This window comes from Polyodon spathula, chromosome 51 (assembly GCF_017654505.1).
Source record: "Polyodon spathula isolate WHYD16114869_AA chromosome 51, ASM1765450v1, whole genome shotgun sequence".
Classification (NCBI taxonomy): Eukaryota; Metazoa; Chordata; class Actinopteri; order Acipenseriformes; family Polyodontidae; genus Polyodon; species Polyodon spathula.
In genome coordinates, this window is record NC_054584.1 from 1,577,569 (window position 1) to 1,600,446 (window position 22,878).

General features: G+C 44.1%; 2 protein-coding genes across 4 annotated transcripts in view; both read right to left on the minus strand.

Moving 5' to 3' along the window:
• The window catches only part of adam15 (ADAM metallopeptidase domain 15), a 28,365-nt gene extending 20,928 nt beyond the window's left edge, over window positions 1-7,437 (minus strand). For 2 of the 3 annotated variants that reach the window (XM_041238989.1, XM_041238988.1), the window contains exons 1-2: window positions 6,605-7,434; window positions 5,666-5,766 (exon numbers count right to left, since the gene is read on the minus strand). In XM_041238989.1, the coding sequence (XP_041094923.1) occupies window positions 5,666-5,766; window positions 6,605-6,872 (369 nt within the window). In that variant the 5' untranslated portion in view covers window positions 6,873-7,434. Of the gene's footprint in view, window positions 1-5,665; window positions 5,767-6,604 lie in introns of all 3 variants that reach the window. The other variant, XM_041238990.1, reaches the window with a different exon arrangement.
• Window positions 7,438-8,571: 1,134 nt separating this feature from the next.
• Window positions 8,572-21,304, minus strand: dcst1 (DC-STAMP domain containing 1). The gene is made up of 16 exons (XM_041238968.1): window positions 21,163-21,304; window positions 20,536-20,661; window positions 19,901-19,975; window positions 18,413-18,541; window positions 17,694-17,833; window positions 17,039-17,210; window positions 16,228-16,371; window positions 14,458-14,624; window positions 14,076-14,233; window positions 13,428-13,527; window positions 12,811-12,906; window positions 12,103-12,229; window positions 11,009-11,125; window positions 10,384-10,526; window positions 9,376-9,489; window positions 8,572-8,820 (listed from the first exon to the last, which is right to left on the minus strand). The coding sequence occupies exons 1-16, from the start codon at window positions 21,302-21,304 to the stop codon at window positions 8,572-8,574; spliced, it is 2,199 nt and encodes a 732-aa protein (XP_041094902.1).
• Window positions 21,305-22,878: the final 1,574 nt, after the last annotated feature.

Consider the following 22,878-nt stretch of genomic DNA (forward strand, 5'->3'; position numbering starts at 1 on the left):
CTCCAATTCACCTCCTGCAGTTTGAGCAAACTGAAAAAGCAACCTTGTCTGTGACATCCTCGCCATCGCTGTAAATACAACATTAAAATGAACAATGCGATCACCTTATTATTCAAAACTCTCTTACATACAGTACAATAGTTCTTTACTGAGGGGCAATGGATGCACAGCTACACTGGGATGCTCTTGGTAGAATGGGACCCCAGTTTGCCAACTATACCCTTCTCAAATGATCTTAAATGGCGATACAATGACAATGCAGTGGTGGTGCGGTTTGTTCATTGTCTAATGCACTGGGAATCAGATTTATAAGGGAAGGCAGTGAAAGGATGAAGTGTGCGATTGACAAGGCCAGCAGGGAAAGTTAGGAAGCAGCTCCGATAATAAATCCGCAGGAAGTCTCGGTTTAACTGTGAATGATTTCAAAAGCGCCGGAAAAAGATGACAGGAAGTGACAGGAAACAGGGCTGGAGCAAGAGCCAAGACAATTAGTTCATCTTACTGAGATCTGAGCAGATCACAATCCAAGAAGAAGAAGAAAGCACTCAATAGGATAAGAGGTTATTTGCAAACTCCAAACTGACATACAGAAACAGTGTTGGGCAGTCAAACAGCCTCCATATACCCCAGGTTTATGATTCATCAGCTTGTGCTAAAGTATGTCTATAGGAAGCTTTATCACAACTGGACATGCAGCTCTGTAGTTAGAGCTGTAGCAATACGCACCAACATACACACCACATGCATCCCAGCACAAGATCAGAAGTGCTGACCAAGCCTAACCCTGCTTAGCGGTTTAGCTAGATCTGCCTAATTCACAGTGCACTGTGGAAATCTCAACACTGCTGCCAAACACTCTACACTGCACTGTGATCTCAACACTGCTGCCAAACACTCTACACTGCACTGTGATCTCAACACTGCTGCCAAACACTCTACACTGCACTGTGATCTCAACACTGCTGCCAAACACTCTACACTGCACTGTGATCTCCTCAACACTGCTGCCATACACTCTACACTGCACTGTGATCTCAACACTGCTGCCAAACACTCTACACTGCACTGTGATCTCAACACTGCTGCCAAACACTCTACACTGCACTGTGATCTCAACACTGCTGCCAAACACTCTACACTGCACTGTGATCTCAACACTGCTGCCAAACACTCTACACTGCACTGTGATCTCAACACTGCTGCCAAACACTCTACACTGCACTGTGATCTCAACACTGCTGCCAAACACTCTACACTGCACTGTGATCACAACACTGCTGCCAAACACTCTACACTGCACTGTGATCTCCTCAACACTGCTGCCATACACTCTACACTGCACTGTGATCTCAACACTGCTGCCAAACACTCTACACTGCACTGTGATCTCAACACTGCTGCCAAACACTCTACACTGCACTGTGATCTCAACACTGCTGCCAAACACTCTACACTGCACTGTGATCTCAACACTGCTGCCAAACACTCTACACTGCACTGTGATCACAACACTGCTGCCAAACACTCTACACTGCACTGTGATCTCCTCAACACTGCTGCCAAACACTCTACACTGCACTGTGATCTCCTCAACACTGCTGCCATACACTCTACACTGCACTGTGATCTCAACACTGCTGCCAAACACTCTACACTGCACTGTAATAATTTCTCTCCCTAAAAGTAGACTACCCGAAAGTGCTACCAAAATAGAGTGAGAAAAAGGCGAGACTTATTTTTCCATGAAAATTGCCCCATTTTTGCAATAAGGAGCACTCAGAATTACATCATAATAGGTTAGGGGTGCGATTCTCTTTGGGGAAGTGGACATACTTGGATAAGCACAGTTCAGTAGAAATTCTTCAGAATCACAAGGCACATTTCCAAATATACACCATATAGCAGCATGACTGCAACATTCCAGATTAATTTGAGCAAATCTGAGCAAGGTTGGTTTATTAAAACGTGGAATCTGACACAACTTAATTTAACATTGTATTACATTTTTACCAAATTAGGGTTATTGCAACCTACATAGGTTTTAACAGAAAAAAACACACACACACACAAAATGCAAAGAGGAACCATTATAAACTCATTAATGCTGCTCCATACGAAGTCACATTGATTCAGTAAATGCAGATCTACATTTTAGGGGCTGGACTTACGACTAGAGGTACATAGAATTTATTAAAACAAATTACCAATGTATATAATTGGTCAACACTTTACTGAACAGTTCAATCATTTTTCTTTATTTTATTTTACTCTAAATTTTAGATTCTGGTCATTTCAGTTTTCTTTTCTTTTCTAAACCACATGTGCATCTTTTAAATCCACCTCAATTACATGTGTGAGCAGGAGGATGATGGGAAATGTAGTTCCGAGAGGTCCATGCGGGTACATGGTAAGCCATCTTGAGGCAGTGAATTACAGTTTAAAAAAAGTGATCAAAATGTAAAAAAAAAAATAAATAAAATGAAACAATACACACACCTTACGCAAACAGTTGTAGCAACACATGGGAACATGTAGCACAATAAAATAAAAAGGTCCTTATGCACCCTTTAACTCTGAAACAGGACTGACTTTGAAACTAACTTCAGACAGCTGTCAATAGGAACTGTAAAAAATGGCCTTAAATTGTGAGTGGTCTTTATACAGAGCGGAACATGAAACTTAAGCATCAGAGTTCTGAACAGAGTGTCACCTTCCTAAATTCATGATCCAAGCACATGTGATGTAATTGTAAATGAAAAGCTAAAAGCAGATCTTGCTTTATTTTCTACTACACATCAGTTCAGAACAAGTCATTCAATAAATTACAAACTAAAACAAAATCAAGCTGTCTCCCCTCCCTGTCTGGCTTCAATACCAACAGCTGGTGATGATGTAATGTTCCCCTGTGTGTGTGTGTATGAGTCTCAGTGTGTGTGTGTGTGTTTGTTTGTCTCAGTGGGGGTGTGTGTGTGTCTCACTGTGTGTGTGTGTGTTTGTGTGTGTGTGTGTGTGTGTGTGTGTGTGTGTGTGTGTGTGTGTGTGTGTGTGTGTGTGTGTGTGTGTGTGTGTGTGTGTGTGTGTGTGTGTCTCAGTGTGTGTGTGTGTGTGTGTGTGTGTGTGTGTGTGTGTGTGTGTGTGTGTGTGTGTGTGTGTGTGTGTGTGTGTGTGTGTGTGTGTGTGTGTTTGTGTCTGTCTCAGTGTGTGTGTGTGTGTGTGTGTGTGTTTGTCTGTCTCAGTGGGTGTGTGTGTGTTTGTCTGTCTCAGTGGGTGTGTGTGTCAGTGTGTGTGTGTGTTTGTCTGTCTCAGTGTGTGTGTGTGTGTGTGTGTGTGCGTCTCTCAGTGGGTGTGTGGCTTTGATTGAAGCTGTGACTTCACAACTTGATGAATGCAGGGAGGGGTGGTGTGCATAGTATTGAATGGCTGTAATTCAAATTCTCTATTATGCTTCACAGGAAAACCTTCCCTTTTCAGCTTGGCTGGTCTCTGACAGGGTGGGTCAACAAGCTTATTAAGAACACACTGAAAAGTATGTTTTTACTGTTAAGAATTAAATATATTTTAGACCAACGCTGGAATAATTAAATGGACCTGGGGTTATATCAAGACAGTGTTTGCCTGTGGGTAGGGCAGGAGGAGGGTCACTTCTTCGAAGAAGTTTCTGAAAAGCGAGGTCACCGGCCTGTACCTTTAAATTCAAAGGTCGCAGTGTGCGTGTGTCTGATGTCTGACACGCCCTCCTCCAAAGCTGTGGAGACAATTTCTCTCTCCAGCTGACCAAAGCAGTGCAACACTAACTAAATGCACGGCTCACAACGGATACTTCCTTAAGCAAGTGTGCGATCATATACAATGTTTACTATAACACTTTCACTTGAGACCTATATAGTGAATGGAAGAGCGCAGCCTGGAAGAGGTCTGGATTATTCTGTTAGCTATGATCACTTTAATAAAGATTTTAACAGAACAATGGCAAAGTGCCTTTCAAGGGTTAAGTAAGAAGCCTGGACACAGCTTGCACATTCCTGGGAGGCCTGAGTGGGAAGATTAAAGCCTGGTCTGTTCTCTAATGTGGCTCAAAGTCATGTTAATTTCCAGTCTTGACAAGCGTGTGTGAGACCAGTGAATTATTCCACATTTGCATACCTGGAAGGAAAACATTTGTTTTACTATCACAATAAAACCTTAAATTAAAAGCTCCTCTTAACATTAAGGCCACCCTTTCAATATAAAAGCTCCCTCATGGTAAAAGCGTAATAAAGCATTGTGAAACTATATTAAATTCATTATATAATGGGGAAATTATAAAATGCTAAATTACTGTGCAAATGTACATGGTAAACGTTTATAAGGGCTGTTTGCAACATTAAGGTCACCATCTGCTGTTCTCGAAGATGAAAAAGATATTTCGGGGCGACGTACAGAAAGCAGAACTCACCGCTGAACTTACTGGTAGCTGTCACAGACATTTTAAAACACTGCGCTTATAAATTGTTATACTTCAGCTAGTTCTTTATAGAGGTAAGAGACAGCGCCATCTGGAGATCTAAGACTTTCCCTTTTGATCGAACTGCTTTTTTTGTTTTGCTGGCAATGCATAGCTGGGTCTGGCGCTTACGAATATAAAGACACTTTGTCTCCCTATGGCAGGTAACTGGAACGGAAGAAAAGATAGCAATCGTCATGTTCGGACATGTTTGTTTTGATCAATTTGACTACTTTTGTCCTGTAAAGTGCTTTGAGATACAACTGTATGAAGGGTGCTATATTAAAAAAAAAAAAAAAAAACTTTAATTTGATTTGAATTTTGATGAAAAGATAAGGGGACTGAGAACCAATAAAATGACATTTAAAGCTACTCTAAGGATTTTTTTTTTTTTCTGTGAAAACGATTAAAACGATATTTATTTAGGCCTTCAGTTCAAAAAGCCATTGTCTCTATTGCTTGCATGCACACATTCCTAAGAGGGGAGGTCTATATTAACTTCCTTTTGGGGTTTCCCTGGTAACCCTTTACTGCTCAAAGTTGGCAAGCAATGTTGCCATAGTGATCAATTCTGACTCCTCTTATAGGGCTGGATGGCTACTTCCTGTCAGAATCAAGGGGTCGAAAAGCGGAAATGGGCCTGTGTTTTATTTTATTAGGACTTCCTATATGGAAAGCAAGATCTTAAGAGCAGGGGAAGGCGGGGGCCACATTGTGGGGACGGACACTTCCTTTCCAGGTGAGAACTGAAGTCATTTCCTGAAGAAAAATGGCAAGCGGGAATTTAATTGATAAAACAAAAATAAGAGGGAAAAAAAGTATTTATAAGAAAATGACTTCATGTGTGAGGTCATGTTTTAGCTGTCTTAGCAAGCATGAGCCCATTATTGTGCTAGGTGGGTCTGAGTAGCACAGTGAGGCTTTTGAGCGCATGTCTCTCTGTCTACATCTGTATGTCAGACTTACATTTGTTCTTGGATCTGGAGAGCTGCTTATCTAGTTATCACGAACCTTGGTATTAACATTATTTTGTTACTTCCCCCTTCCTCTGCATGCACACAGCACCTGCCCTGGCACCGTTCCCTCAGTCACACATGGTTTAAATATCACAGACTGCGGAAACACTTCCACCAAATGTCAGAGCTGGAATGAGCCTGAAGGCTTTCTCCATCTGTCTCTTACCTTTAAAAAGTCATGCAAACTGGACCTCTGGCCACGTGCGATCACAAAGGGCTGTGTCCACTCATGCTGCTCCAGCCTCGGCTGTCCCTTCAGTCCAGTACCTGCAGCTCGCACAAGGAGAAAGCATGCAGACCGAAAACTGAGCTTACAGGGATAGCTCTCATAAAGGTAATAAAGCACAGCAAAATAATGGCAAGGCATAGGTAAGCATTATACAGCCCAGAGACGTGTGGTCAAAGATATTAAAAAACTATGATAAACTATGATGCAGTTTATAGTTTGCTGGCCTGTTTACACTGGATCCCTGTGTAGCATAGACTTGATTTTAAGATTTTGCTGTTAACTTACAAGGCCCTGAATGGATTAGCACAGAGTTATTTGTAGGAGTTACTAACCCTGCATCTTCCAAACCGCACTCTGAGATCACAGGATGCGGGGCTTTGCAATACTTTGTATATACTTTGGTTAGGGTTAGTGGTTACGAGAAAGAAAGAAAGGTTGACACTCCAGGTTGTTTACATCAGGTTGTTTACACTGCCTTTAGAGGACAGTGCTTTGCAATACTTTGTCCATCCCCCCCCCCCCCCCCCCCCCCACACCCCCCACACACCCCCCCACACCCCCACACCCCCACACACCTTTGTGTTACAGGGATCAGATTTCCAGAAAACACCAACAGCCAAAAAAATCTCGTTCTCAATAGGAGCTAGTTAACTCAGTGGCAGTTTAGCCTTTCAAAACTAGTCTGAGAGAAATTGGGCTCCCTCCAGTCCAGGGCAGGCTCGTCCCTTAAATTAATAAATATAGTTTATTTCTTTCTGTTTGGAGTATTTATAAATACAATAACAATAAAATATATAAATGGACCACAGCAGGGCACACCAAGACAATTAGGCTGAAGCAGAAAATGACCCACAACACAGATTTAAAAATACATACCTGGGTCCTCCACCGGCAGTCCAGAATCCCTGTCAAAATTCAACACAAGGCTTTTGTGATTGGGGTTAGCAGTATGAGGATCAGCGGGGTCTGATAATGTAATTTCAATAAGTTTTTGGTTGTGTTTTAGAGACAACGGCTCTTCTGTGCGCTGTTTGCCCTGTAGCCCGTTTTGTATGGTTAACGTTTGAGGCGCGCAGTCTGCCACAGCGTTCCCGAGCAAGACAAGCGCAAAGGAGCAGGACGCGACGAAGCGGACCCAGCACATCTTCAGATTAAAAACCACATTCCGGACCAACGGCACGAAACTGTACTGCCGTCGAAATCTTAAAATAAATTACATTAAAATTAATCATAATAATAACAAGAAGAAGAAGCGGTCCCCCCCCCCCCAAAAAAATATCTATTTAAAGTAAAAAAAATCTATAAAATAGATTTTAAAAAAAAGCAGTGAATGGCCAATGTGAATTTGCAAAACAGTATATGTGCGGTACATAAAAAAACCTGCAGCGTCTTTTTAAAATGTAGCTGCGCATTTACTGCACAGTGCACAAACCAGGAGACAGGTGTTGCGTCGCTCGCTGCCAATTCAGCGACTTTCTTGCAAGACAGTCACCATTTAAAAAAAAGGGAGAAAAGCGATAATATCCCGTGCATGAGGTGCGATTAGTCTTTCTTCTTTCATTTGTATTTTTTTATTTCCTTTGCTTGATCGTGAGTAACTCTATTCGCTTGGCCACTCCACTCGTTTCACAAGCTGCTGCGCTCCAACCCGGGATCAGCACCAGTTCTGTGATCTCAGGCTGCCTCTCGCTGTATTTATAGGAAGCTGCTTGGAAGAGCAGGTTTTGGTGTGATACGATGGTGTAATTCCTGCTTTGAAAGCCGTGTTTAAGGAGGGACTTCCTTCTAGGTGTTAACTCTTAATTGCCTGGAAGGCGTTGTGTTTTTTTTACAGTGTAATAAGCAACGCGGCGGGCGCCCTCAGCATTCCCTGAAAACCAGCGACCTGTGCTCTGCGGCTATTGTAGGAGAAGTTACGTTTTTTTTTTTTTTTTAACAAAAAAAATTACTAGTTACAGTTACAAATAGTTACTTTCAGACAGTTTAGGTTAGGTCAGACTGCAGCTCTAATTAATCCCTGAAGCTCCAGCTATCAAACACGCTCCCTCCTCTCTCATGTTGTTTTCTAGCGAGACGGTATAAAAGCGCATTCAAGTCACAGGCAGGGTTTGACAGCTGAAGCGCTTTCTTACGCATCAGTCCGTTTTTGGTTTAGTTTTGTTTTGTTTTACAAAAAAAGTAACTAGTAACTTGTTCACATAAAATGTAACCTGCTACTACGTTTTGTTACCTGTCTGAAAAAAGTAACCGTTACAGTTACAGATTACTGAAAAAAAAAAATGTAGTCAAATTACAGTAATGTGTTACCCCTGGACACTGGGTTTCTGTTCTAATGCAGTGGCCGGAGAGCGGTGGCACTGGAACCATTTTTAAAGTGGGGGTGCTGAAAGCCATTGAACAAAACTGTAACCCCTGCACCCCTAGTTCCAGCGCCCCTTCCAGACAGTTTTAAAAAGTTAAATAAAACTAAAAGAAGAAAAAAAAACAGACAATCTTTTAATGTTAACATGTATGTTTATTGTCAAGAATTGACAATCTGCACTATATGGGTTTCAATACAAAGTCAGTTATAACGTGTGTGTGTGTGTGTGTGTGCCTGCATACTTGTCAGTGTGTATTTGTCTGTGAATATTCTGTTATAAATATTTCCCACAACAACCCTTATAAACGTATTCCCATAGTAAAAGCACAGCAAAGTGTAATGCAGCACAGTGAAAGCAGGGTAAAGCATTGGCAAGCATTGTAAAGAACAGCAAGGCATGATAAAGCACCAGGGTAAACTATGGCAGATGTACAGTGTGACAGTGTGAAAGCAGTGCTGAGATTGCAGTATCTTGTGGTTTTTAATGTGCGTATTTCATGTCATACTCGCTGTCCCCGTCGTCGGAGATGAACTCAGAGAAGGAGGTGCAGGCGAAGCAGAATCGCCGCATGTCCTTCCAGCACTGCCTGCAGTACACAGTGCCACAGCTCTCCGCTGGACACACGAAGGACAGCCTGCTCTGCACCTCCGAGCACACGAAACAGCGCCGACGCACACAGCAACGCAGACACGGGGACCAGCGATACAGAGAGCCCATCACTGAGCGAGCCTGCGGGGAGAGGAGAGAGAGTGAGGGGAGAGGAGAGAGAGAGGGGGAGGTGAGAAGGGAGAGGGGGAGAGAGGAGAGGAGGAGTGAGGGGAGAGGGGAGAGGGGGGAGAGAGGAGAGAGGGGAGAGGGGAGAGGAGAGAGAGGGGGAGAGGAGAGAAGGGAGAGAGGAGAGAGGAGAGAGGGGAGAGAGGAGAGAGGAGAGGGGAGAGGGAGAGGGGGAGAGGAGAGGGGAGAGGGGGAGAGAGGAGAGGGGAAAAAGGGGAGAGGGGGGTGATGGTTATGGTTATGGTTGGAGCGTTAGTGTAAGGACTGGAGCTATGGTTAGCCTTTGAGATGGAGCTAGGGTTAAGGTTAAGGTTAGGGTTAGGGTTAGGGTTAGGGTTTGAGCCAGGGCTAGGATTAGGGCTAGGCAGGGTTGGAGCTAGGGTTAGGGTTAGGGTTAGAATTGGAGGTAGAGTAAGGGATGGCACTAGGATTAGCCTTTGAGTTTGAGCCACGGTTAGGGTTGGGGTTAGGGGAGAGGGGAGGAAGGTGCTCCAGCGGTCGCTCCCTCACCAGGACCCTCCCGATGCGCGCTCTCATCATGATCCTCTTACGCTGCGTCTCCACGTACGTGATTCTCTTGCGGATCTGCTCATTGTACAGGAACAGGGTGCGCTTCTTCTCTCTCTGGCAAGCACACAAACCAGCATGACCCCAGCGCCCCTTCAAACCCACTCTCTCCAGTCTTAATACATCTAGCAGAATGACCACAGCGCCCCTTCAAACCCACTCTCTCCAGTCTTAATACATCTAGCAGCATGACCACAGCGCCCCTTCAAACCCACTCTCTCCAGTCTTAATACATCTAGCAGCATGACCACAGCGCCCCTTCAAAGCCACTCTCTCCAGTCTTAATACATCTAGCAGCATGACCACAGCACCCCTTCAAACCCACTCTCTTCAGTATTAATACATCTAGCAACATGACCACTGGCCTCCCTTTAAACAGTAGCTAACTGAGGTTCTAAAATTCATTCCTTATCTTCTAATAGCACTGGCAGCACTATCACTGGTCCCTCTTTAAATGAGGGCTATCCAGGAATCGAAAATGCATTTTCTTACAAGCACTAGCAATATTATCACTGGTCCTTAATTAACACTAACCAAGGCTTTCAAATCTAGCAACACTGACCCCCTTTAAAGTGTTTGCAGTTCACCGAATCACTTCATAAAACGCGTTAGCTACAATCACTTTGGGAGTGCTGAACAAGGCCTGACAATCGATTTGTTAGCTCTAAACATGCACTGGCAAAATCATCACTTGCACCCTATTACAAGAGTGCTAACTGAGGCTTTCAAATCCACTTTCTTCCACTTAATCACCACAAGCATCATTATTACAAGTCTTCCTTTATGGGAGCGCTAACCAAGTCATTAAAATCCACGTTCCTACCTCTTATGCACCAGCAGCGTTATCACTTGCCCCCTATTAAAGCTGTGCTAGCTAAGGTTCCTCCCCTCTTAACAGCACTAGCCACTCTCTTGCTGGTCCCCCAGCCCAGGTCTTCAAGCAGCACTGACCTGGGGGAAGTAGAAGGAGGCGATGACCCGGCGCAGACGACTGGTGTAGACCTGCAGGCAGCACAGCAGGGTCATGGCCAGAACGGGCAGGGTGGTCCACAGGTAGTCAGAGCGGCTCATAGCCTGGGGGTTAGGCAGGCAGCCTGGAGACAGGAGACAAGAACACAGCGCTGCCAAAAAACTGGCTCACAGCCGCACTGAATGTCATCTGTAAAAACAATCTGCTGTACTTTATACTGGAGAGACTGGGCACTGAGAGAGCTGACCCTTAATAACATCACAGAGGAGGTGCAGACAGGCACCTCTATATATCCACACAGTCTGATACACCCAGTAACTAAATAATGTGAATACCTAGTTTCATCACAATTTAACAAGCGGTGAGCCACACATATGCAAAAAGTGTGACGTACATATTGTGTCGGACTGACATATGGACAGGCAGACTCCCCCATATATCCCTCATATACCTTGTGCTAATGTTCATACAAAGATTCATTGCAATCAGATAAGCAGTTTTCCTGATCGAAGGAAAAATGACCACTTTTTTATGGTTGTACTCGATACTGGATGAGCAGACACAGTATACAGGTCTATTGATCTATTAGAAAAGAGAAATGCTTACCCAGGTTATTAGTTTTGATTTCTATGTTGGAGGATGTGTTAAAAGCTCCAATGGTCTTGCGCAGGAGAGTAGCTAACATGGAACGGCCTCCAACTGCGATCTCAATGTGGTGACTGCCTGCATTAAAACAGGGTTTCAAATGACAGAGCACCCTTACGAAAAATTCCCACAGCAAAAGCACAGCAAAGAGGAATAAAGCAGAGTGGAAAAGCACAGGTAAGCCTTGTAAAGCCCAGAGAGTTATGGTAAAGGATATTAAAGGATATTAAGCATGATTACTTTGGAAGACCAAACAAATGCTTAAGCATCGTTGTGGACCGCCCAACAGTGCTGAACCATCTCGGCTGCTTTCCTAATACACCAGACAGCTAGAACTGAATGGTTTGAAAGCATCCTCGCGGGCCATCCCTGGATCTCAACCCAACGAGCATGTCTGGGATGAACTTGAACAGTCATCATCACTCTGCCTGCCTCGCTGCACTAAATATCAATGACTGAACGCATCCTTCGAGACACCTTCCAGCGCCTTGGGGAGTCTAGGCCACATCAAGGCTGTCATCAGGGCAAACAGTGGCCCGAACAGGTCCTAATAAAGTGGCCAGACAATGCAAACACTTTAACAAATGCGCTTACTACATAACATGCTGCAAGATTGTGATACTATCAGGATCTTGTGCTAAAATGGCCTTACATTTTATAGTGTATCGCAGTGTTTCCCAACCCTGTTCCTGGCGGCACATCGTGTCTGCTGGGTTTCGTTCCAACGCAGCGCTCAATTGCTTAATTGAACCCTTCACTGAACTAATAAAGTGATTCACTGGGCATTTTCCCGTTATTTTCAAGCTATTTGTTTGTTGATATGGTTCAATTAAGCAATTGAGCGCTGCGCTGGAACGAAGCCCAGCAGACACTGTGTGCCTCCAGGAGCAGGGCTGGGAAACACTGGTGTATCCAATAATCAGTCCCCCTGCAACACAACATGAAATAATACATTACAGTGTCTCCCATATTGGGTGTGCATGGCGGGGGGATATTGTTATGTCATTGGTTACAATCACTCAGACAGCACTCGTGTATCCTAAGCACAGACTCACTGCTGAAGGAGTACTCTGTGTACGAGTGCTTCCGGATCACCGTAAAGATTTTGTAGAGGGACCAGTCGATAGCTAGCAGGGTCCCGATGAAGATAGCCAGTGGGATGATCTGTAGCATGCTCATCATCTGAAACAGAAGCAGTTACTCACAGTCTCCTCTGCAGTGTCGAGGAAGTTACTTTCAAAAAGTTGCTTAAACAAACGTTACAAATTTACAGGTGCACTTTCCATTTTGCAGACCTGTTTTTTCAGGTTTGGCTAGGCTGCAGCTTGAAATATTAGACTAGATCAGCCACAGTGTCTTTACAGTTGTAACAGCCAGCGCCATCTAGTGATTTGCCACTTTGGATCAAGTTTCCTTTTGTTTTGCTGGCAATACACTAGCTGTACACTAGATGGCACTGGCACATATTCATGTAAATACATTTTTGCTGGACTATATTACATACGTTCAGCCAGTAATATGAGCCAGAAGACACTGCTGAGCTGAAATGATCCAGGAAGGGTAACAGATGACCTGACTGACACCTTCTTATCAACCTAAAGTCATATCATGTTTTAAGCAGAAAATACACGCTTGCTGTCACACATACTTCTTTCAAAACTGCACATTTGAGACCAAACTGGCTAATGGAAGTGCAAAATGGGTGCTTCTCCTTCACATTTTTTTCTCCGGTTCTTATGAGCATGGAAATGCGGTGAACGTACGAAAGTCTTGATCTCGCTGGCATGCATGGAGAGGCTCCAGGGGAAGATGAAATCGCAGAGCTCCGCTTTCTTGAAGGGAAGCAGGTGCCGTTTACCCTGAAAGCACAAAGAGGTCAGCGTGGCTCTGTGTAACGCACTGCACTGCTCTGTGTATCTGTGTAACGCACTGTACTGCTCTGTGTATCTGTGTAACGCACTGCACTGCTCTGTGTATCTGTGTAACGCACTGCACTGCTCTGTGTATCTGTGTAACGCACTGTACTGCTCTGTGTATCTGTGTAACGCACTGCACTGCTCTGTGTATCTGTGTAACGCATTGCACTGCTCTGTGTATCTGTGTAACGCACTGCACTGCTCTGTGTATCTGTGTAGCGCACTGCACTGCTCTGTGTATCTGTGTAACGCACTGTACTGCTCTGTGTATCTGTGTAGCGCACTGCACTGCTCTGTGTATCTGTGTAACGCACTGTACTGCTCTGTGTATCTGTGTAACGCACTGCACTGCTCTGTGTATCTGTGTAACGCACTGCACTGCTCTGTGTATCTGTGTAACGCACTGTACTGCTCTGTGTATCTGTGTAACGCACTGCACTGCTCTGTGTATCTGTGCGTCTTACCAGCTTCTTCCTGCGTGCGTCTATCTGTCTGAAGTAGGTGTTGATATAGATATTGTCAAAGCGGATATCTCTGTTGTATTTATTGCTGTATCCGAAGGCCCTTTAAACAGCAGAAGGAGGGATAACACAGTGATGTTAAATTGTTTCACATTTTATATTCACCTTACTATATTTTATGCTGTTTGCCAGTGTTCCACATGGTTCTGGGTTCTGTTGCTCCTATATATATATTTTTTTCTTTGCCTTTACCCGGCTTTGAGCTGCTATCAGCTTGTCTGGAGAATCCTAAGCCTTCCTCATGCCATTCAAATCATGTGACTTTTCAACTAGCCCCACCTACTCTCACTGTCTAGATTAATGTAGAGTAGGTGGAAGCTGAAAGGTCACACTGTCACATGATGTGACTGGCATGAGGAAGGCTGTTCAGTGCTGGCTGTTAGGATTCTCCAGACAAGCTCAAAGCTGCTCAAAGCCAGGTAAAGACAGATTTAGAGAAAAAAGAAATATTGGAGCAGCAGACCCAGAGGCGCTCAGAATGGCTATATATTTAAGAGCAGCAGAACTCAGAGGCGCTCAGAACGGCTGTATATTTGAGAGCTACATAGCCAATAGGATTACGGAGGTGTTTTGTTAGCTACAATTACGTACGAGATGAAGATGAAAACGAAGGTGCAGGAGAGCAGGACCTGAATGAAACCGATCACGTTGTTCAGCAGAGTTTTCTTATTGCTCAGCTTCAATTTCAGGTCCTCGGTGATCTGTGCTTTATTAAACTTCACTCCACCAAGAGACTCCTGCTCGGTTTTCTGGAAGAAAAGAACATGCACTTCCTTTAAAAAAAAAGTCCCTGAGTGCCTCACATCCTCTGTGGAGCTCCTGGGTGACGACTGGCTTGGGGAGAATGCACACTGACCTTCAGTTCTCCTGGGGAGTTGCTGCAGTGAAGGAGAGTAAACTGGGGCGAAAGAGGGTGGTGCCATCTCCAAAATGCCACCCCCGTATTGGATCAATAGAACCCAGGACTACTCACAAAACAGTAATGTAAAAATGCAGTTTCAAAATCTTGATTCCATACCTTCACCACCATCGAGGAACTGAAATCTTCCCCCATGTGTTCAATAGAGTCGTTCAGCATATCGTAGGTCTGACCAAAGTTCCCCTCAACGGGAATCTTGTCCTTGCACCATTTGGTCATAACTGCGCAGAGATCAAGTGAAATGAGGATCAGTTTAAAGTCCAATACGCAAACACAATTTCAGAAAAAAAGGGAAATGGTTAAAGTTGTAATCAGACATCTTACAGATCATGCTCTTCCATTCGCGATATAGGTCTTGAATGTGCAGTTTTGAAAGAAACACATCTTATAGAAATGTATTTATTTCAAAGCTATGCCTGGCGCTGCATTTGTTAAATAATTCACTGTTTAAAAAATGTTCAATTAATGTTGACTTTCTTGTCATTAACCAACCAGCTGCTTCCTCTATTGATTGACACACTTTCAACCAGTCACATAACCCAGAAAACACTGCGGAGGAAGTGCAAACAGATAACCTGAGAACCAGGCATAGAAACTGAAATCTTCCTAACCTGAAATAGTACAAGATAGCATGTCTTAAAATTAACATACCTGTTTGCTATAGCATGTGTTTCTTTCAAAACTGCACATTTGGGTCCTATTTAGCTAATGGAAGATTGGACGAAACTATCTTGTAAACTACATTTACAACAAGTGTCAACGCAGACAGACACACTACAATGGTTCAGAACTGCTCTTCAGTTCTAGTTGCCTGCTGTAGATATATGTAGCATAGGTTAGACTCTAATTGGACCAATTAAGCTTCTAATATTCCCTTAATTGGTCCTATTAATTAATTTAAGGTACAGTTGGAACAAAAACCAGGAGGATCACCGGCCTCCAGGAACAGGATTGGAGACCCCTGGGCTAGAGCATTGAAATGTCTTTCAAGTACTGTCATCCAGTGCAGGGTTTCCCAATCCTGTGTCTGCTGGTTTTCATCTCAGTTACTTAACTAGACCCTCAATTGAACTGAAAATTTGCTTAATTCGACATGTTACAGCTAACTTGAAATCTGCAGCTGCTCAAGAGCCGTAAACAATCAAAAAGGTCTAATTAAGCAAATTGCCAGTTCGATTAAGGGTTTAATTAAGTAACTGAGAACTCAGTTGGAATGAAAACCAGCAGACACAGGGGGTCCCCAGGACCAGGACTGGGACACCCTGCTGTAGTGCACAGTATTGCAAGCAATGCGAAAGGAAACTTAATCCAAAGTGGCAGGCCACTAGATGGCGCTGGTTCTTACTTTGTTTGATGCAGCCTTGGTTACATATTCCATGGAAGACAATCTGAAGCTCCTGTACTCATTGCAATAGGAATGTTTTTTAAAATGAACAATGTAATCTAAGCTGTTTAATGAGGTGTATCAGTGCACTCTCTTTTAATAACCGTTTAGATACAGAGCAAGCAATAGAGAATCATAACATACACAAAAAAAACCCCATTAAAACACAAATACTAAAAGAAACAAAAATTTAAGGACAAACGTTTCAACTGGAAGTGTTTTCAATGTCTTCCTAATTCAGCCCGACTGTTTCAATATTAAACAGGAAAGACATTTGCTTCGCAAAACGTAGTTAGAAATCGAAAGAGGCATTCAGCAACAGGTGGCTGTCAATGGGAGCCTTTGTGACGTCTCTGAAGGCAGAACCATGGCAGGATTTGGGATCCCCAATGAAAGTGAATCGTTACATGACAGTGAATTCGAGGTAGGAGGGCCCGTACGTTTCATGATGTTGCAGAGAAAGTCGAAGGTCATTGGTATGCAGAGAATGTGGTTTATGATCGGGAGTTTGATGGTATCCATGCACTGCTTCCACTTGAGTTTAAACCAGCCCTTGCAGCGATACACTCCTTCTTCTACTACATCTGAGCAGAGGAGGGAGAAGAGAGTCAAAAACATAGCATTCCTGGGGGCAGAATCAATCACAGAATCACAGCAATACCAACGGTTTGTAAAGTAAAATGAATATGTGAAAAAGACAACTGATATCTCCAGAGGCTGAAACCATATGGCAGGGTAATGGTTTACTGTACTGGAACTTTACTGAAGGAATCATAGAATACAGCTGAGTACGTGTCTGTCAGCGAAGTTCTTATTTATGCTTTGTCATACCTCTTTGTGCTTTGCAATGCTTTCCTATGCTTTTCCATACCTCTTTGTGCTTTGCAATGCTTTCCTATGCTTTTCCATACCTCTCTGTGCTTTGCAATGCTTTCCTATGCTTTGCCATACCTCTCTGTGCTTTGCAATGCTTTCCTATGCTTTTCCATACCTCTCTGTGCTTTGCAATGCTTTCCTATGCTTTTCCATGCCTCTCTGTACTTTGCAATGCTTTCCTATGCTTTTCCATACCTCTCTGTACTTTGCAATGCTTTCCTATGCTTTGACATACCTCTCTGTGCTTTGCAATGATTTCCTGTGCTTTTCCATACCTCTCCGTGCTTTGCAATGCTTTCCTGTGCTTCTCCATGCTTGTACTATGCTTTTTCTTTGTGAAACTTTTAGAAAGGCATGCTATCTTGTTTAACTCACATTCACAGCGGAGCTTGGTTTTAATGTCAAAGCGTTCCTGGGTGGTCTTCTCTTTCTTAACAGCTGCAGAGTTCAGGCTGCTGTATCCATACTCTCCCATCACCTGCTCATTTATCATACTGAACTTCTTCTGAACCTCCTTTGACTCCTCCTCAAAATCCTTCTTCCCTTCCTGCATGGGGCAGGGGGGATTAAAAAACAAAAACTACAGCTCCCAGCAGGCTTTTACAATAGCTGTATCAGTGAGGGATGATGGGAGCTGTATTTCTTTTGGAGTCTGCATGTGTGTTTACACTGGAAAGATGGCTAAAGACAGATGCAGAATAAAAAAAGACTACAGCTCCCAGCATGCCTTAGACGTATGAGTGATGGATGAAGGGAGTTGTAGTTCTTTAGCCAGTGAAAGTTCAGGACACCTGCACTACATATGGATGTTTACACTTGAAACACTGCCAACAATTTAAAAACTACAGCTCCCAGCATGCCTCTACAACAAGAGTAACTGGGCGAGATGATGGGAGCTGTAGTTCTCATACAGTGAAAGTTCAGTCTGCACTGGAAACACTGCTAGAGGTAGAATGTAAAAACTACAACTCCTAGCATGCCTCTGCATTGAGAGTAACAGTGCGGGATGATGGCGTGGTGCTGTACATACCACCATGTCATGGACCATCTGCTTGAAGGGGTCCATCATGACCCGCCACATCTGCTTGCTGTGATTGACCTGCATCTCCACAGTGCAGCCCATCGAGTAAGCCACGTCCTGCACATTGTTATTAATGTTGGCTATGGGACCTGAAAGAACAAGCACCGTCAGGGACAAACACAAAGAGTATTCAACCACCCGCGCTGGCTTGAGGGACATAGCCTGGTCTCTTTATCAGGGCCTGTCCCTAATATCAGGTCACCGTTTACCCTGATTACTGCCTTGACCATGGCACAGACTCCACAAGGTGCTGGAAGGCATCTCCAGGAATCTGTTTAGTCATTAGCATTTCACTCAGTTGGTGTAAGGAGGTGTCCAGTGTAGGTCCTAATAAAGTGGCCAGGAAGAGCAGGTGCAGGTTTACAAACAGGAGTCATCCATGCAGCTGTTGGGAAGGAGCAAACCGAGGGTGCAGTCGAACCTGTCATGTCCGATCCTGTAAGATACGATATCCTCTGTTAACCGATGGATCTCTGGCATGTGTCATTTCCACATGCCGCTACCAACTGAACGGTACTAAAGGAAACAGTGAATTCAGCTCTAAGCAGGACACGACGGAGGAAAAGAGAGCAGCTGTCGAGTCGTTTGTTATTGAATTGACTGCGTCTCTTCTAGTTTTTCTGAATGAAAAGCTATTGAGGGTTCCTGCAGTTCTTCAGGGTGTTTACCATGATAGAGCCCCGCCAGCACAAACACCATGGTGTAGGCGCGGCCCTCGGCTCCCAGCATGTTGGGAGCAATCAGCAGGATCGAGCAGCGGAACTGAGAGGAGAATCCCCAGCCGAGAGCACAGACTCCTGGAACACAGGACAGACAGACAGACACAGGCATTAGAATCCCCAGCCCAGAGCACAGACTCCTGGAACACAGGACAGACAGACAGACACAGGCATTAGAATCCCCAGCCCAGAGCACAGACTCCTGGAACACAGGACAGACAGACAGACACAGGCATTAGAATCCCCAGCCCAGAGCACAGACTCCTGGAACACAGGACAGACAGACAGACACAGGCATTAGAATCCCCAGCCCAGAGCACAGACTCCTGGAACACAGGACAGACAGACAGACACAGGCATTAGAATCCCCAGCCCAGAGCACAGACTCCTGGAACACAGGACAGACAGACAGACAGACACAGGCATTAGAATCCCCAGCCCAGAGCACAGACTCCTGAAACACAGGACGGACAGACAGACAGACAGAGGCAATAGAATCCCCAGCCCAGAGCACAGACTCCTGGAACACAGGACAGACAGACAGACAGAGGAGTTAGACTCCCCAGCCCAGAACATAGACTCCTGGAACACAGGACAGAGAGACACACAGACACAGGCATTAGAATCCCCAGCCCAGAGCACAGACTCCTGGAATACAGGACAGACAGACAGACAGACAGACAGAGGAGTTAGACTCCCCAGCCCAGAACATAGACTCCTGAAACACAGGACGGACAGACAGACAGACAGAGGCAATAGAATCCCCAGCCCAGAGCACAGACTCCTAGAACACAGGACAGAGAGACAGAGGCGTTAGAAACCCCAGCCCAGAACATAGACTCCTGGAACACAGGACGGACAGACGGACAGACAGACAGACAGACAGACAGAGGCAATAGAATCCCCAACCCAGAGCACAGACTCCTGGAACACAGGACAGAGAGACACACAGAGAGACAGACAGACAGGGCTGTACTTTTTTAAAAATAAATTGTGCAACTCTATGCAGTGAGTGTTCACTTGTTTACCAGAAGCAAAGCGGCTGCCAGGTTCCTAAATGCAGTGAACACGTGTATTTATTCATATATACTGTATGTATTATTTATTTAATAGCAGACACCCTAATCCAAGGCAATTTACAATTGTTACAAAATATCACAGTACAAAGTGTCACGTTACAAAATCACCCATTACCCAGCATCCCATTACAAATTGTAAAGTACAATAAAATCAGCAGCAAAAGATCGAAACCAAATAAGAGCAACAACATCGAGAATATAGTAAATCATTTCATGCAAGAGTGGGTTCGACTAAACACTCATGATAAAACAGTAGTCTTAACTTTCCGTCCAAGCCACCTGCTGGACACAAAGCTCATTGCAGCAGTGAAGAAGTGTGATGCAGTGTTTGGGACGCAGACGTTGAGTCGATACTTACCGATCAAAGCATAGACAATATAGATCTTGTGCTCTTCATACATGGACAGTTTGTGCACCAGACCGTAGTACAACACTAAAAACACAGGGAGAAGAACGGTCATTGTGGCTTGCTTTGTGTGTGTGTTGTCGGAATTAGAAATGAAAAGAGTATTTTATACCCTGCCAGGCCGTTTTATTAGGGTCTTTCTACCAGATCGGGTTTGGCACGCCCTTGAATTGAAGACGCAAAAGACGCTGGTCATGTAACAGGGACTAGAGAGCGGAGGGAGCAGCATAATGGCAAGCAGTCTAGTTTTTGGCACCCCCTTACCCGTCCTTGTGATATTTGCTACCATTCTGAGTTGCACTCCAACACTGACATTGAGTCCGGGAGCTGCTCCAGTCCCCCGCTATTTGCAATGTCGGTGGGGTGCGGTTGAAAGTTCTATAACTGAAGGTTGCCAGACCCGGGGGAGCACAATAATATTACTGCCACACTATTTAGTGTTGATTCTATAACGGTAATATTATCAATGCTACCTACTGGATTTGTAGAGTTCATAGTTTTTACTCCAGCCCTTCCGTTCCCATGCCCGGGGGTGTCGTGCCTCTGAGGAGGCGGACCCGCCCCGTCTCCACCCTCCTCTTACTCACCGATGCCGAAGAGCGCTCCGAAGCCCATTCCCATCATAAACTTGGTGACCGGGAACTCCTTCGGGCCGCTGAAGAGGAAGCGCGTCGCGCAGCGCGGCAGCACCTTGGTGCACACCCGGTGGAGAGCTGTGAAGGAACGGGTCAGGGCTGCTCAAAAACCTGCTCCAAATTGAATAGTCCCATTCCCGGGTTAAATTGCATGATACACGATGAAGCGCTCTAGCGCGTATAGTTAAATCCAAAGGCACGGTTGTAGACGCGGACACGCCCCTTGAAAGATGGTTTGTGTCAATTGCTTTTGTTGTAAGGCATATACAACTTAATACATATATTTCGCTGTGTGTGTGTTGCAATTTTAGTACATATTTATTGTATAAAATGTACTATATATAGAATGCTTTGACTGTCTGAGAAGGGGATATTATTTACAGCATCAAATTTGTCATGACGGTAAAGTTTCACTAATAATATACAGAGCGCAGGGCTCTACTGCCCGCTAGGTGGCGCGCTTACACACACACACACACACACACAAACTTGTTTTACATTTTAAGTAACAGTTTTATAAAAACATCTAAATGTATCCATCATTCTCCATAGGAAACAAAGCGCAAGATAACGTCTTACTGGTGCGCGGAGCCTTCTTCTTGTTTGTACTTCTCTTCCTATGTTTTGGTTCGTCTTTTTCTTCAGGTTTACCCTTTTCCCCGGGTGTATTTGTGTCTTTTGGTTTATTTTTACAGTCTTTCATCTCCTTGTTCTTCACCATTTTGCCAGTGACCGCGCGTTCTTATTCTATCCATCGCGTTTCAGTGGCTTGCATTGTGACATCACATACAGACAGCACGCTGCAAAATACAATCCGGCCATGCGGATTTACTGGTACAGCTGTGACGTTCTCTTATCAAATTGTGACTGGCAAGATTGATGTACATTTTGGGGTGCGATTGCCTCAAACTGAATTCAATTTGTCACGGTGTTTGCTATCACGCCGTTGCTGTGTTATCCCCAAGCAAAAGCGCACCACACTTGGAGAACGCTCGTTTAGCGTCATGGCTCCGACTCTCTGGAACTCACTCCCAGCTTTGGTGTGTGACGCTCCCACCGTCGCTCGCTTTAAATCAACTCTCAAGACCCACCTGTTCTCTCTTGCTCTCTGTGCTCTTTAAGCCTGATATCTGCTATTAGCTGCTGTGTTGCTGCTACTATTTCATGTGTTATGCTGCTATCATGTATTCTGCTCTTTCCACTGTATTTAATGCACTATTTCATGTATTCTGCTCTTTCCACTGTATTTAATGCACTATTTCATGTATTATGCTGCTATCATGTATTCTGCTCTTTCCACTGTATTTAATGCACTATTTCATGTATTATGCTGCTATCATGTATTCTGCTCTTTCCACTGTATTTAATGCACTATTTCATGTATTGTGCTGCTATCATGTATTCTGCTCTTTCCACTGTATTTAATGCACTATTTCATGTATTATGCTGCTATCATGTATTCTGCTCTTTCCACTGTATTTAATGCACTATTTCATGTATTATGCTGCTATCATGTATTCTGCTCTTTCCACTGTATTTAATGCACTATTTCATGTATTCTGCTCTTTCCACTGTATTTAATGCACTATGCTTTTTTTTTTTTAACTGTGTATCATGTATTAAGCATTTTTCTATATTTAAAGTATTATGGATTTTCTTGTCACTGCATCTTGTAAAGCGCTTTGTGATGGTGCTCCACTATGAAAGGCGCTATATATAAAATAAAGATTGATTGATTGAGAATCTTGTTGCAGTTAGGTCTTCTTCCTGCACCAACAGTCCGGGGTATTGTGACACCGTCAAGTTGTTTTCACATCAAAAGCCTCAATCAATCTTTTTTAGTTCTGTTTTTTTTTTTTTCTTAAAAAAATAAACAAATAAATAAATAAAAACGAACAAAACACGCGGTTAGTCAATTAACAGGTGGAGGGCGGAAAATCACGTCCCAACTTTCAACTGAATTCCGAGTCCTACCGTCCTGCAGTCTGGTGACACTCGGAGTGCGATCTTTGTGCATTTCTGTTATTTTTTTATTTTTTGATAACACTGTAATCCGAAACGCGCAGACTGTGTAGAACTCAGAACTTTGCCGATGGTTCAAAAGAATACACCGCCAGCTGGTGCCGGTAACGCGCTATTTAAAAATCGCATTTCACCGTAAAAATGCAATACGGTTTCATTTCAGGCTCGTAGACTTGCAATACCCAGCAGAAACAGAAAAGGTACAGGATATAGCTTAGTTTATAGGACAAGTATTAAGTGTTTCTGAGTGAAACCCCGTTTGTACGGGCGCTC